Source organism: Raphanus sativus, chromosome 6, assembly GCF_000801105.2.
Source record: "Raphanus sativus cultivar WK10039 chromosome 6, ASM80110v3, whole genome shotgun sequence".
Lineage (NCBI taxonomy): Eukaryota > Viridiplantae > Streptophyta > Magnoliopsida > Brassicales > Brassicaceae > Raphanus > Raphanus sativus.
The window spans coordinates 13422741-13435221 of NC_079516.1; the positions used below are offsets into that span (position 1 = coordinate 13422741).

Below are 12481 nucleotides of genomic sequence, written 5' to 3' on the forward strand. Positions count from 1 at the left end.
AAAACATCTAAATCACCTTAAAATATATCAAAACATTAACATATTTAACTAATTTCGGATATTTTCGGATCCTAATTCGGATTTCGGATCGGTTCGGGTTATAACCAAACATCAAAGTACTAAGCTCATAAGTCCCGTTCGGATATTTTTGTATAACAGTTCGGATTCAATTTCGGTTTTTCCGGTTCGGGTTTAGGTAGGTATTTCGGGTTGAGGTAAAAACGCCTGGACCTAGGATCAGTAGAGGATCAAACAGAAAAGAGGAACAATGGAAACAAAAACTATATACATTGCAACATTTAAACAAGAATATGTCATCTTCTTTTTTTATAACGCTGATCATTTATTATAATATTACAATTATGGAAAGATTATGTAGCCGAATACATTATGTAGTCAATTATTTTGTAAGTAGCCGACTACATTTGTACATAGCCGAAAACTGAAGTACATAAGTGACATTAGTGTTTTTTGTCTACAAGTGACATTATTGTTAAATTCCAAATCATGATAGTCATTTATGTATTATTTGAAGCAATTTTATATTTCAAAAAATATTTGAAGCCTAGAAACTAACCTTAAATTTGTGAAGAATTACATCATGCCATTCATTTATAAGTAGAAAAGCAGATTAATTACATGCCGTATTGAAAAGCAGGTTTTTTTTTAATTTTCTACAGAGAACTGTTTTCATGTTTCTATATGAAATTTGTAAACAAACTCGTATAGTTATGTGAAAAAAGAAACCCTTATTTTATTTATTTTATTTTTCTTTCAACTAAACATTTATTTTATTATTTATTTTTATTACAACACACTCGTTATTTCCCCCACGTGACGATTCAGCAACACATCAATTAAAGAAAAAACCAACGACTCCGACTCGTCACTTGTCAGACAAAAGACACCAGTCTTGGAATCTAACGAACCCAATAATAATTCTCCAAGTCCAAATCATCTTCTTCGTTCCAAGAATCAAGAAACTCCGGTGAATTTTGAACATCTCCGGCATCAGCACCGCCGTAGCTTAAAATATCCTTTAACTCTTCCATAATGCCAACATTATCAACATTCATATACATATCCGAGATCTCTTCGTTGCTAAAGAATAGGTCGAGATTGTCGGCGAAAGAACAATTGTCGGAAAGACCGGAAGATGACGACATATTGTTGGTCAAAAACGATGTGAGAGCACTTGATCTTGCCGCCTCTTTGTTTTGCAATCTGAAGGTCGACTTTTCAGTCGGAGAATCGACCTCGACAGAGTTCAGTGAACCCTCGGCGATGTTTGAGGAGTTTCTGATGATGATTCCAGTTAGTAGGTCCCGGTTTGAAGCTCCCGCGTATTTCCTTGCTATGCAGTTCAGAAATCTTGCGGAGCCGGATGAACCGAGTTTATGATATTTTGGCTCGAAACCGGTTTGATCAGCTGGATCAATCGGTTTGTGAGTGGTTGGATCAAGACCTTTTTGTGTCAAGCGCTTCTTGAGATTTGTGTTCCAGTAATTTTTTATCTCGTTGTCGGTTCGTCCCGCCAAGCTAGTTGCTATTCCGGCCCACCTTTTACAACAATAATATAAGAAATGTGTTTTTTTTTTTTTTGAGAAAGAGTTTAAACAAGAAATGTTTATCGTTGGAATTGCAGAGACAAACAATAAAAAGAACCTTGATGAGATTATGCGAAAACAATAAAGTTGGATCTTGTTCTTATAAATTATAAAGTTCACTTTACAAAAAAATGTTTTAAAATCATGTTTTGAGGATTGCAGCTACTTCTCTCATTATAAAGTTCCCATGGGGCATCTAATGAACTATTTTAAAACAATAAACTTGGATCTTGTTCTTACAAAGTTCACTTTACAAAATAATCTGTTTATGTTCTTTTGGGTTGACTATTTTTTTTCTTTTTCTTTAGTAAAAAAAGGTGGTTTCATTGTTTTAGAGAAAGTTTTAGAGGAAACTCAAGCATTATAAATAGTTTTTCCTAGAACGAATTGAATCCGGGTGGTCGTAGTTACGGGCTCGACCACTTTACTACCAGGCAAACTAATTATTTGTGCTTATTGTTTTTTTTTTCAACGAGTTACTTTCTCATTGATTTTGATTTATGTGAAGATAGGTAAATCAGTTCATGTTTGATTTTCAAGTACATTTTGAAAATTCTGATAACTCTTTGTTGATGTTGACGGGATTTCCTGATAATGAGAAAAATTGATTCATATTTTATACTATATTATTTTACAATAATCAATGCGACATCAATAAATAAAAACACCACTAACTCTAAGTTCCTTAAGTTTTTTGTTTTGTTTTAGTTTCCTAAAAATTACATATATAATTATTAATTACCAATTCTCTAATACGAACTAATAAATAAGGAAACTATGCTTGCTTGTCTTTTTCTTTTCTGAGAAATCCTATTCTTACTTGTTTGTTTTGACCTAGAGATGTCAAATGGGCGGGCTATAAATGGGCGGCCCGTATCCAAATTGATATAGTCTGAAATGGACATGCCCATTTTAGCCCAGTAATTAAATTTTGTCCATATGGACAAGCCCAATTATAACATGGACAATATTGGGTTTAACCACTTGGACAATGGGCGGTCCAAAAATCTAAAATATCTACGTTTAGCAAATTGGAAAAAACACAATATTTTTTTTTAACATTTTCCTTCCTGAAGCCTGAAAGTTTGATTTCTAACTGTTTATTTGTGATTTTTGTTATGAAAAAACATAATTTTCCGTTAAAACTGAAAAACGTAATTTCCGTTAAAATCGAAAAAACGTAATTTTTCGTTAAAACCGGAAAATCATAGTTGCCCGCCAAAACCGAAAAAATGTAATTTCCTGCCAAGATCGAAAAATACAATTTTCCGCCAAACCGAAAAATGCAATTTCTGCCAAAACCGAAAAACCCAATTTCCTATCAAAATCAAAAACGCAATTTCCCGTCAATACCGAGAAACGTAATTTCTCGCCAAAACTAAAAACGTAATTTTCCGCAAAAATTTAAAAACGCAATTTTCCGCCAAAACCGAAAAATACAATTTCTCGCAAAAACCGAAAATGCAATTTTCTGCCAAAACAGAAAAACACAATTTCCCGCAAAAATCGAAAAAATGAAAATGATATTGTTTACATTAAATGGTTGTATGGGTCCCATGGACAGCCCAACAAATTATGGTCTTATTTGATTATGGTCTCATTTGGACATAGTTCTATTTGGGCTTCGACCAAAAATGTCCAACAAAAAAATGAAGCCCATTCGGACACGCCCAAACCCGCCCGGCCCGCCCAATTGACATCTCTATTTTGACCAAAGGCTTTCATTCTATTCTTACTTGTTACCCATAAGAGCATGAAGCTTGATTATAGTGTCGTCTTCTTCAGGAGTAAACTCTCCTCTTTTGATGTCGGGTTTTAGATAATTAGCCCATCTAAGTCTACAACTCTTACCACATCTCTTCAATCCTATATACATATTGACATATTGTACACACATAAATGATAAATAGTTAAATACACATATAATTAAGAGAAAAGGAACTATTAATTAATTACATTGAATTCCTAACAAATAAAGAAACTAAAATACCAGCTTTCTCCGGGAGAGTACGCCATCCGCTTTCACCATGTAGTTGAACATAAGCAATAAGCCTTTCATCTTCTTCAGGAGTCCAAGCTCCTTTTCTTATTCCTTCTTCTTTGCAACATGGTGTTCTCACCATCTCTGGCTATTCTTCTTGATTTCTTATTTTATATATGTATTTATAGATATAAAACCTAATTGAAACCCTAGCTAGAGAACTATTCAAGGAAGAAAGACTCTTTAATTCATTGTTTTTTTTTGAAATTAATAATTCATTGTTTACTTAAGTGAAATTAACAAGAAAGTAGATTTTTATCATCAGAAAGAAAGAGACAAGAAAGCAAAGAGATTGAAAAAGATTTCCAATTAAGAGAATTGAATAGAGCGTTTGATCAGAACCAAAAGACACTTGAAGATTCTACTCACTGATATAAGAACAATGGGTTTTCTTGTACTCTGTCGCACAGATTATAGATATAGAGGTGCTCTTATATAATAGAATAAGAAGAGAGAGATATAGAGACACTACTACTCCTTCTATTCCAAAATAAGTGAGTTTTGAAGTTTTTGCACGTTGTTTAAGAAATTACAAACTTTTATTCTATTTTTTCGTTTACCTAAAAACAATAATGATTAAAGTAATTTCAACCAATAAACAATTATACTACAGAATATAAATAATTAAAAATATTAAAATGCATTTATTTTTTACCTAGAAACTTGAAAACATCACTTAAAATGGAACAAAAAAATTTTCCTAAAACTCCATTTAAAGTGGGACGGAGGGAGTAGTATTTATGATTAAAACTTTTAATTGCCGTTAACTAATAGAATAAGAAGAGAGATAAAGAGACACTACTACTATTTATCATTAGAACTTTTAACTGCCATTAAAGGAAATAAATTACTCCCTCCATTTCGAATAAGTTATAGTTTAGAGAAAAAAATTTGTTTCAAAATAAGTATCATTTTATGATTTCAATGCAAAAATTATTGACTTTTTATTTTAAGTTATTTTTCTATTGGTTGTATTAGAGATATGTCGGGCCGGAAGATGTGTATCTTACGGACCAAGATTGTGAAGTCCGTGAAACCCATGAAGACCCTGAAAACTAAAAGGAAAGACTTGAAGAGCAAGTCAACCTCAAAATATTCTTAGCATATTTACATTACGTGTTTAGGAAAGTTAACATTATTTAGTGTCAACATTATGTTAATGTTAGCACTATATATATGCCTCTTGTATTCTCATATTGATCACAACACAATAATATATCATATCATATTTACTTTACATGGTATCAGAGCATTCGATTCTTAAGGATCTGTTATAAAGCTTCCGCAAGTTTAAGCTTTGAAGATGTTAACCACTGGTGGTGTTGACGATGGCAAAGAAGGTGGTGATGATGATCCGGACGAAGACGTCTTGACGTCAAGTTCTCTCACGTTTTATAGTTACTTTCTAATTATATTATAGAGTTTTGGTTTGGACTTTATCTAGCTTTAAGTCAAAGAGATTTTTTTTCTTTCTTTTAATATTTTAGTTTGGTTTTGGTGAGTGCAAGAATTACAAAGAGATTCAAAGGTTTATGTTTTCTTTCATGAGATCAGGGTTTTCACAAATTTTTATGAGATTTATTCTATAGTTTAGAATATTTCAAAGTGTTGTTTTCTCATAGTTTGAGATTTATTGGTTATAGTTTAACCATTACGGAGGAGTTCTAGTTGAACGCTTAAATTCTTAGGTCAGTTTTTAGTCCGGTTTATGGATTGTGAAGTCCGTGAAACCCATGAATACCCTGAAGACTAAAAGGAAAGACTTGAAGAGCAAGTCAACCTCAAAATATTCTTAGCATATTTACATTACGTGTTTAGGAAAGTTAACATTATTTAGTGTCAACATTATGTTAATGTTAGCACTATATATATGCCTCTTGTATTCTCATATTGATCACAACACAATAATATATCATATCATATTTACTTTACAGGTTGAAATCTGGTTATTTGTATTGATAATAATATTTTTATCTAGTAAATATACAAGTTTAAATGTTTTATTAATATGTGTGTCGAAATGTAGAACGACAAGTAAACTGAAACGAAGAGAGTATTATCTTTAGTAGTAGTGTCTCTTTCTAACATTGGTTCTTCAAAGGTCATATGTGCAACTTTCTGCAAAGTGAATAAACAGTGAACTGAAAAAAGAACAGGGTACATATGATTTTTAAAGCCAATAACCTATAATACAATACATTGCAGCCAATGCCAAATTTAGTATTCAGTCTATAAGTCGAGCATCTAAAATCTCATGGTCACACGGGATTTCAAACTGATGACAGTGTTCTGATTCTACTGTCCGTATTAGATTGTTTCTTCAGAAACTGATTTTTAGGAGATACGTACAATGGTCAAGAAATGTGTGTAATGTACTATATATTAATTCTTATACTCACTCTAAAAACATTAATGTAATTTTACTACTATTAAACAATAATATGCTTTTGTACGTTTTAGTCATAGCATATGCGCAGTTTGTATAATTAAGTGCGGTCGTCCATTTTAGGATGAATTTCCAATCCAAACAGAACCTATCACGAAATTTCGTTCTTTCCTATTGTACTATGGCGCAGCGTACGAATGGGTGAACGGTCGATCTAAGAATTTAGGATTTTTCGAGACCTATTCTTGGATCGATTAAGAGTTTCTTTCGATAACTCCTTAAGACCAACTTTTTGTTAGATGAATTGAATCGAATCAAATTCAACGTGAACTGAATTTGTTGCCGAAGACCTCCAATAAATCGCATGACCAGTTGTTGTTCTGAATCTCTTATCTCCACGCGGTTTATCATCTTAAAAAATTCTGTTGCATACTCCTCGACTGATCGTGTTCCTTGTCTTAGATTTTGGAATTTTTGGAACATCAATTGATCATGGTTGTAGGGCAAAATTTTTTTTTGCATCTCCCTCTTGAGCTTATCCCAAGTAGTAATTTTAGTTTTACCGAGGCGTGATCTTGTTGTTCTGCTTTGAGCCCACCACGCAGTTGCTCGGTCGCGAAAGCGAATTGCAACCAGAACACATTGATCTAAAGGGACCTTCTTAAACTCGAGAATTTCCTCGACGGTAACAAACCAATCGAGTAATTCCTCCGCTGAGTTTGAACCTCAAAACTCTGGAACTTCAACTTTGAAACTTGATTTCCACGCAGAGTTGTCATGTTCATCCTCTGACTCGGATTCGTTGTTGTCACGCTGATGACGAACAGGTGGAAGCGGAGCAAACGGGTTGTCATCTTCTTCCTCTTCTTCTGAATCTGCGTCGCGACGGGTGCGTGAGTTGCGTCGATGGCAGATTGCTGGAGCTGTATTCTGGGTTGTTAAAGCAGCTACTGCTTCCATAAGAGCTGCGACCTGAGCTTGTAAAGCATTCACGGATTGTTGCGTAGCTGGTGTTTCATCCTCCGCATACTGTTGAGAACGTGTTTTCTAACCATTGTAACCGGTTAGCTGATATTCGGAGCGTAGCAAAGCTCTGATACCAACCTGGCGCAGCGTACGAATGGGTGAACGGTCGATCTAAGAATTTAGGGTTCTTGGAGACCTGTTCTTGGATCGATTAAGGGTTTCTTTCGATAGCTCCTTAAGACCAACTTCTTATTAGATGAATTGAATCGAATCAAACAAGGGATAAAAGCCAAAGCTCTTCTTATTATAAAATCAAAACGTATCTATTATATGAGCCATAGCTCTACTTATATACTAGTTCCAAAGCCACAAACCAGATAGGAATAGGAAATAAAACTAATCAAGAAAAGGAAATTATAAAGTTTAACTATTTTAAGAAATCACTTAAAAGTAAATATTGAAAAAGGAAAACATGAAGGTTGTTTGAATCTTCATGTTGGCGCTAATGTTGATGATGCCGCTGCATCATACTAGCTGATAATTTTCACCGTGCGCGGAGTAAAGATTTATAATTTGAAATTGCATAATGTATAGTGTTTATATTATGTTCATTCGTGGTTATAGTATGTATAAAATGACGAAACTATTCAATTTTATGTCGACACATTACAAATGACACATTACAAACGAAGTTTGAAAATATTAACCAAAGTGATTGAAGCATTAAGATAACATATAATAGTATAAGGCCGAATAACTTTTTTAGAAAATAGATTGTAAACCAACATGTATTGTATTATATGTTATTGACTTTAAAAATCATATGTACTCTGTTTTTTCAGTTCTCTGTTTACTCATTTAAAAATCATTTGTGTATTTATTTGCATATCATAGGGGAAAATGCAGATTTAGAATTTTGGAAGTGAAATTAAGGAGACATTTGCACGTTTAAATAATATTGGGGTCAACACTGAAATGGACAAAAATTGAAGGGTAGGAAGTGTAAAAACACCAAAATTAGTTATTGTTTCTCTTAAGTTTTTTGTGCCAGTTGGAGGACGCAATAAAGAAGAACGAAAGTTACAACACGAAGAGAAAAGAGGAACTGAGACACAACACAGAGGATTGACCTAAAGTGAAAACGTGATGGACCGGATTCAATCATGGTGTGACACCATGAGGAAGATAACATGGCAGCATGGATATCGAGCTTGGTTGAGGGTCGCATGCGGTTTTGAAGAAAAAACAGAGTATGGAGATGCGAGAAAATGTAAACTCCATGGTTGAAGCTTGAATCGATCACGTTGTTGACGTCATAGTATACATCACGACTATACCACCATCAGAAATATAACTTGACATATCTCAAAAGATAGATTAAATAGTGAAGATACTCATTAAATACATATTCTCTTAAAAATTTGGAAATATATTATTCATTTTATAGAAAAAAAAAGTAAAAAGCCTAAGAAGAAGAACGAAGAATAAAAATATATAAGACCTACTTTATTTTATTTGTTAGGAAGAATTGTGATTAAATCTCTCAGAAATCATATGTTAAATTTAGCTAGCATGATATTACTTAGTTACAAGTTTATTTAGTTAGATTTCTATAGAGTTTGTTGGGATTTTTATAGAGTTTGTTGATTATAATAGTTGATAGACTTTGGTAAGAATTGTTGATAGATTTGTTAGTGGGTGTTAGTGGGAGTTCTAATAGAGTTTGTTAGGATTTCTATAGAGTTTGTTGATTCTAATAGTTGATAGGTTTCGAGTTTGTTGGGATGGTTTTAGTGGGAGTTAGATTTTTATAGAGTTTGTTGATTCTAATAGTTGATAGATTTGTTAAATTTGGAAAGAGTTGTAGAAAATTTGTATATTGTGAAAATCTACGAAAAATAAGTTACTATAATGATTTTTTTTTTGTAACACAGATTCATTAATTCAAATCTAAAGAGTTTCAGCGATTACAACCGGAGGTAAGCTCGACGGTAAGATAAAAAACAAAGACAACAAAGCAGTAAAACAAGGGATAGAAATGTTGCAAGGAGAGGCTAGCTCGAAGTAGAGAGATCCGCAGATATTCTTCACTAGAATCCTTGAAACCACAGCTCGGAAGAGCTTCAAATAGTCGGAAAAGACGTTGGAATTCCCTAATGAAAGGGGTTGGAAGAGGGTTAGGAAGCCAATATAGACTGTGTTACCCGTCAAACGAAAGAGGTCAGCTCTACAACCATCTAATATGTCCCGGGAGGCTAGGTGAATCTCAATGGTTCCGGGAAGCAAAAGATCGGTAAGCGAAATGATAAGTCTGTTGAAACTCTTTTCTTCTCCGACGCCATTGATGAACTTTGCGTTGAAATCGAGCATACTTGCTGGCAACATCGGAGGGGATTGTCGGATGAAGCCGTAAGATTGAGGCTTCAAATACCTTAGGACCTTAGAACCTTTCAAATTATAATTGTAGCCCAACAATTGTAACCAAGCCCAAGCCCATAACTTACCCAAAAAATTTTGCAGATTAAGGTTTTGTGTTTGAGAGACTCGCCGACGCCGTTCTCTGAAAACGGCTCAGCCTCTCTTCGTCCGGTGAGGCTCGTAAATCTGGTAAACAGATAGATCTTGTAATCTTCTGGGTAAGGGCGTTGGAGGAGTTGCGATGGGTGGAGCCTTTGCTGTGCCGGAGATTTCACTAGGTGTTCTTTTGAAAGGTTGTCTCTGTTTTGGTGAGCTCGTGCTGTCACAAAAACAGTATACACGACGGGACCAAGACAAACAAGGCACAAGACAACGGTTGGTGAGAGACAGCGGTCGACGATGGGGATAATGGCCGAATTTGGACTCTAAACAGAAAGTGTTTCAATGCAGTATGGTGGAGTCTCGTTGAAGGTGAAGGTGAAGGTGGCTAGGAATGATGAAAGCGCTTCAGAACTACACAAACCTCCAGATCGGCGAGCCCAAGCCCGGGATGAGTAGATCTGGTGGTTGTGTTTCCACATGAAGGAGCGACGCCAAGGCACAAGACAACGGTTGGTGAGAGACAGCGGTCGACGATGGGGATAATGGCCGAATTTGGACTCTAAACAGAAAGTGCTTCAATGCAGTATGGTGAAGTCTCGTTGAAGGTGAAGGTGAAGGTGGCTAGGAATGATGAAAGCGCTTCAGAACTACACAAACCTCCAGATCCGGCGAGCCCAAGACCGGGATGAGTAGATCTGGTGGTTGTGTTTCCACATAAAGGAGCGACACCAAGGCACAAGACAACGGTTGGTGAGAGACAGCGGTCGACGATGGGGATAATGGCCGAATTTGGACTCTAAACAGAAAGTGTTTCAATGCAGTATGGTGGAGTCTCGTTGAAGGTGAAGGTGAAGGTGGCTAGGAATGATGAAAGCGCTTCAGAACTACACAAACCTCCAGATCCGGCGAGCCCAAGCCCGGGATGAGTAGATCTGGTGGTTGTGTTTCCACATGAAGGAGCGACGCCAGGGATTGGAGAGGGAAGGACGATGGCGGCGGTGAGCAGAGGAGGATTTGTCTGAAACCCAAGCGTTGACTCTACTGGTACAAGGAGGCGAACAGATCTGACGTGAAGAACTTCGAGAGGAGACATAGGACGCGAGCCGTAAGAGACCGTGAGAAGAAGTGACTCGTAACGGAAAGTGACGAACATGTGAGACCAAAGCAGGACGACAAACGAGACGTGGAGAAGGAGACCGCCGGCATCAAGAGAAGCGGTTCTCTGTTTTGTCTCGGGAAACTATAATAATTTTAAGAATCTGGAAAATATATGTAAAATTCTTTAAATCTTGTTTCATTAATTAAAAAGTTGTAAATACAACTTTCAATAATACTAATTTTAATGGATTTATAGAATCATCAAAAAATCAATTTTTTTTGAATGACACAAGAGTTTGTCTAGAATTACAAAATCATTATACCAATAACAATAGATTTTGGTAAAAATGTAAGAATTCATATACCAATAACATTAGATTCTATAAATTTTAAAAATCATTAAAAATCTGATTCCCACTAATACCCCTAAGAAAAACTATCCTAATAGCACAAACTGTTTATAAAAGAAAACTTAAAACGGAATGTAACTTTTTCGATATTACATAGTGATACTAAAGTCTTGTCGGGCTATTATTGATATATGGGATGAGATTTTGAAAAGAAAGAGGACGGTGTCTATGGAAAAACAAGGCCATATGAATTTTCTCAAAAAGAAAAAGAAAACAAGACCACATGAAACATACGACAAGTTTTCTTATTAGCCCACATTTTTTGCCAAATTCTAATAATATATTTATTTCCTTTTTTGTCAAGTCCAAATCTTTCTCTGAGAAAAGGTCTGCCCATATTTTGCCAAATTCTAATAATATATTTATTTCCTTTTTTGTCAAGTCCAAATCTTTCTCTGAGAAAAGGTCTGCCTATATCTTTATATGGCTGTGTTGGATTAGGATACATAATGTCTCCTTTGGACTACGCCAATGGGCATTCTGAATTCGAAATAACTTTAGTAGATAAACATAAAATTTAATATCTTACAGAAGGGAATTTTTTTTTTAAACCTAAAATATCAACATTTATTTAAAGTAGGAAAAAGTGAACTATATAAATTGTTAGCGGCTTCTGCAGAAGATAGATTCTTGCAAATATCTATCTTATTAAAACAGAAACATTCTGTTAGACCTAACATTTATTTTATAAGTTTTTTAAATTAAATACATATTTATACTTTATAGTTAAACCTATATTAAATCACTAATGTTTCTTTCTTTATACTACTATCTATGTTTCCAAACAATATACTTATTTCTTTATACTACTATCAATGTTTCCAAACAATATATTTTATATACTACTATCAATGTTTCCAAACAATACAATAATTAATCTTAGTTATTTTATATCCATCATTTTCTCTTTAAAATTTTGTAAAAACATCATAATTTCATAAATTACAAAATAATGAACTTTAAAGTTGGATTATAAGATTACAAATTATGAAACTATTACAATTTCAATCAAATTAGATTACATATCAGTCATCCATCAGTTCAATCGGTTAGTTTCGGATTTTAGTGACTTTTTAATATGAATATTTAAAAAAACTAAGTTGAATTGTTAGATCTCCGGATTAACCGGTATAATCGTAATCGGGTTAAATTTAAAAACATTGATTTAAATGTAAAAATATTTTAAATACACACTCTTTAAAAGTTAACAAAATATTTGTTAAGTTATTAGTGAAATTTTTTATCGTAAAATATTCCGCGCTTCCAAAGCGCGGATCAAGATCTAGTTATATGATTAATAAAGAAGTACTTTATATGTCCAATCCCATGCTTTTCAGTAGGCATTTCTAATAAATGAAACTTATTTATTTCCAAACCGTATGCTTAAGCACAAGTAATAATTATGGAAATATTTAATTCGAACACGTCTAATTGTTGGTTATGGAATTAGGAG

General features: G+C 34.1%; 1 protein-coding gene across 1 annotated transcript; it reads right to left on the minus strand.

The window, feature by feature from the left end:
- Positions 1–729: 729 nt before the first annotated feature.
- On the minus strand, positions 730–4043 carry LOC108810302 (transcription factor MYB34). Its single transcript, XM_018582418.2, has 3 exons — positions 3598–4043; positions 3344–3473; positions 730–1560 (listed from the first exon to the last, which is right to left on the minus strand). The coding sequence occupies exons 1-3, from the start codon at positions 3728–3730 to the stop codon at positions 921–923; spliced, it is 903 nt and encodes a 300-aa protein (XP_018437920.1). The 5' UTR covers positions 3731–4043; the 3' UTR covers positions 730–920.
- Between the last annotated feature and the right edge of the window lie 8438 nt (positions 4044–12481).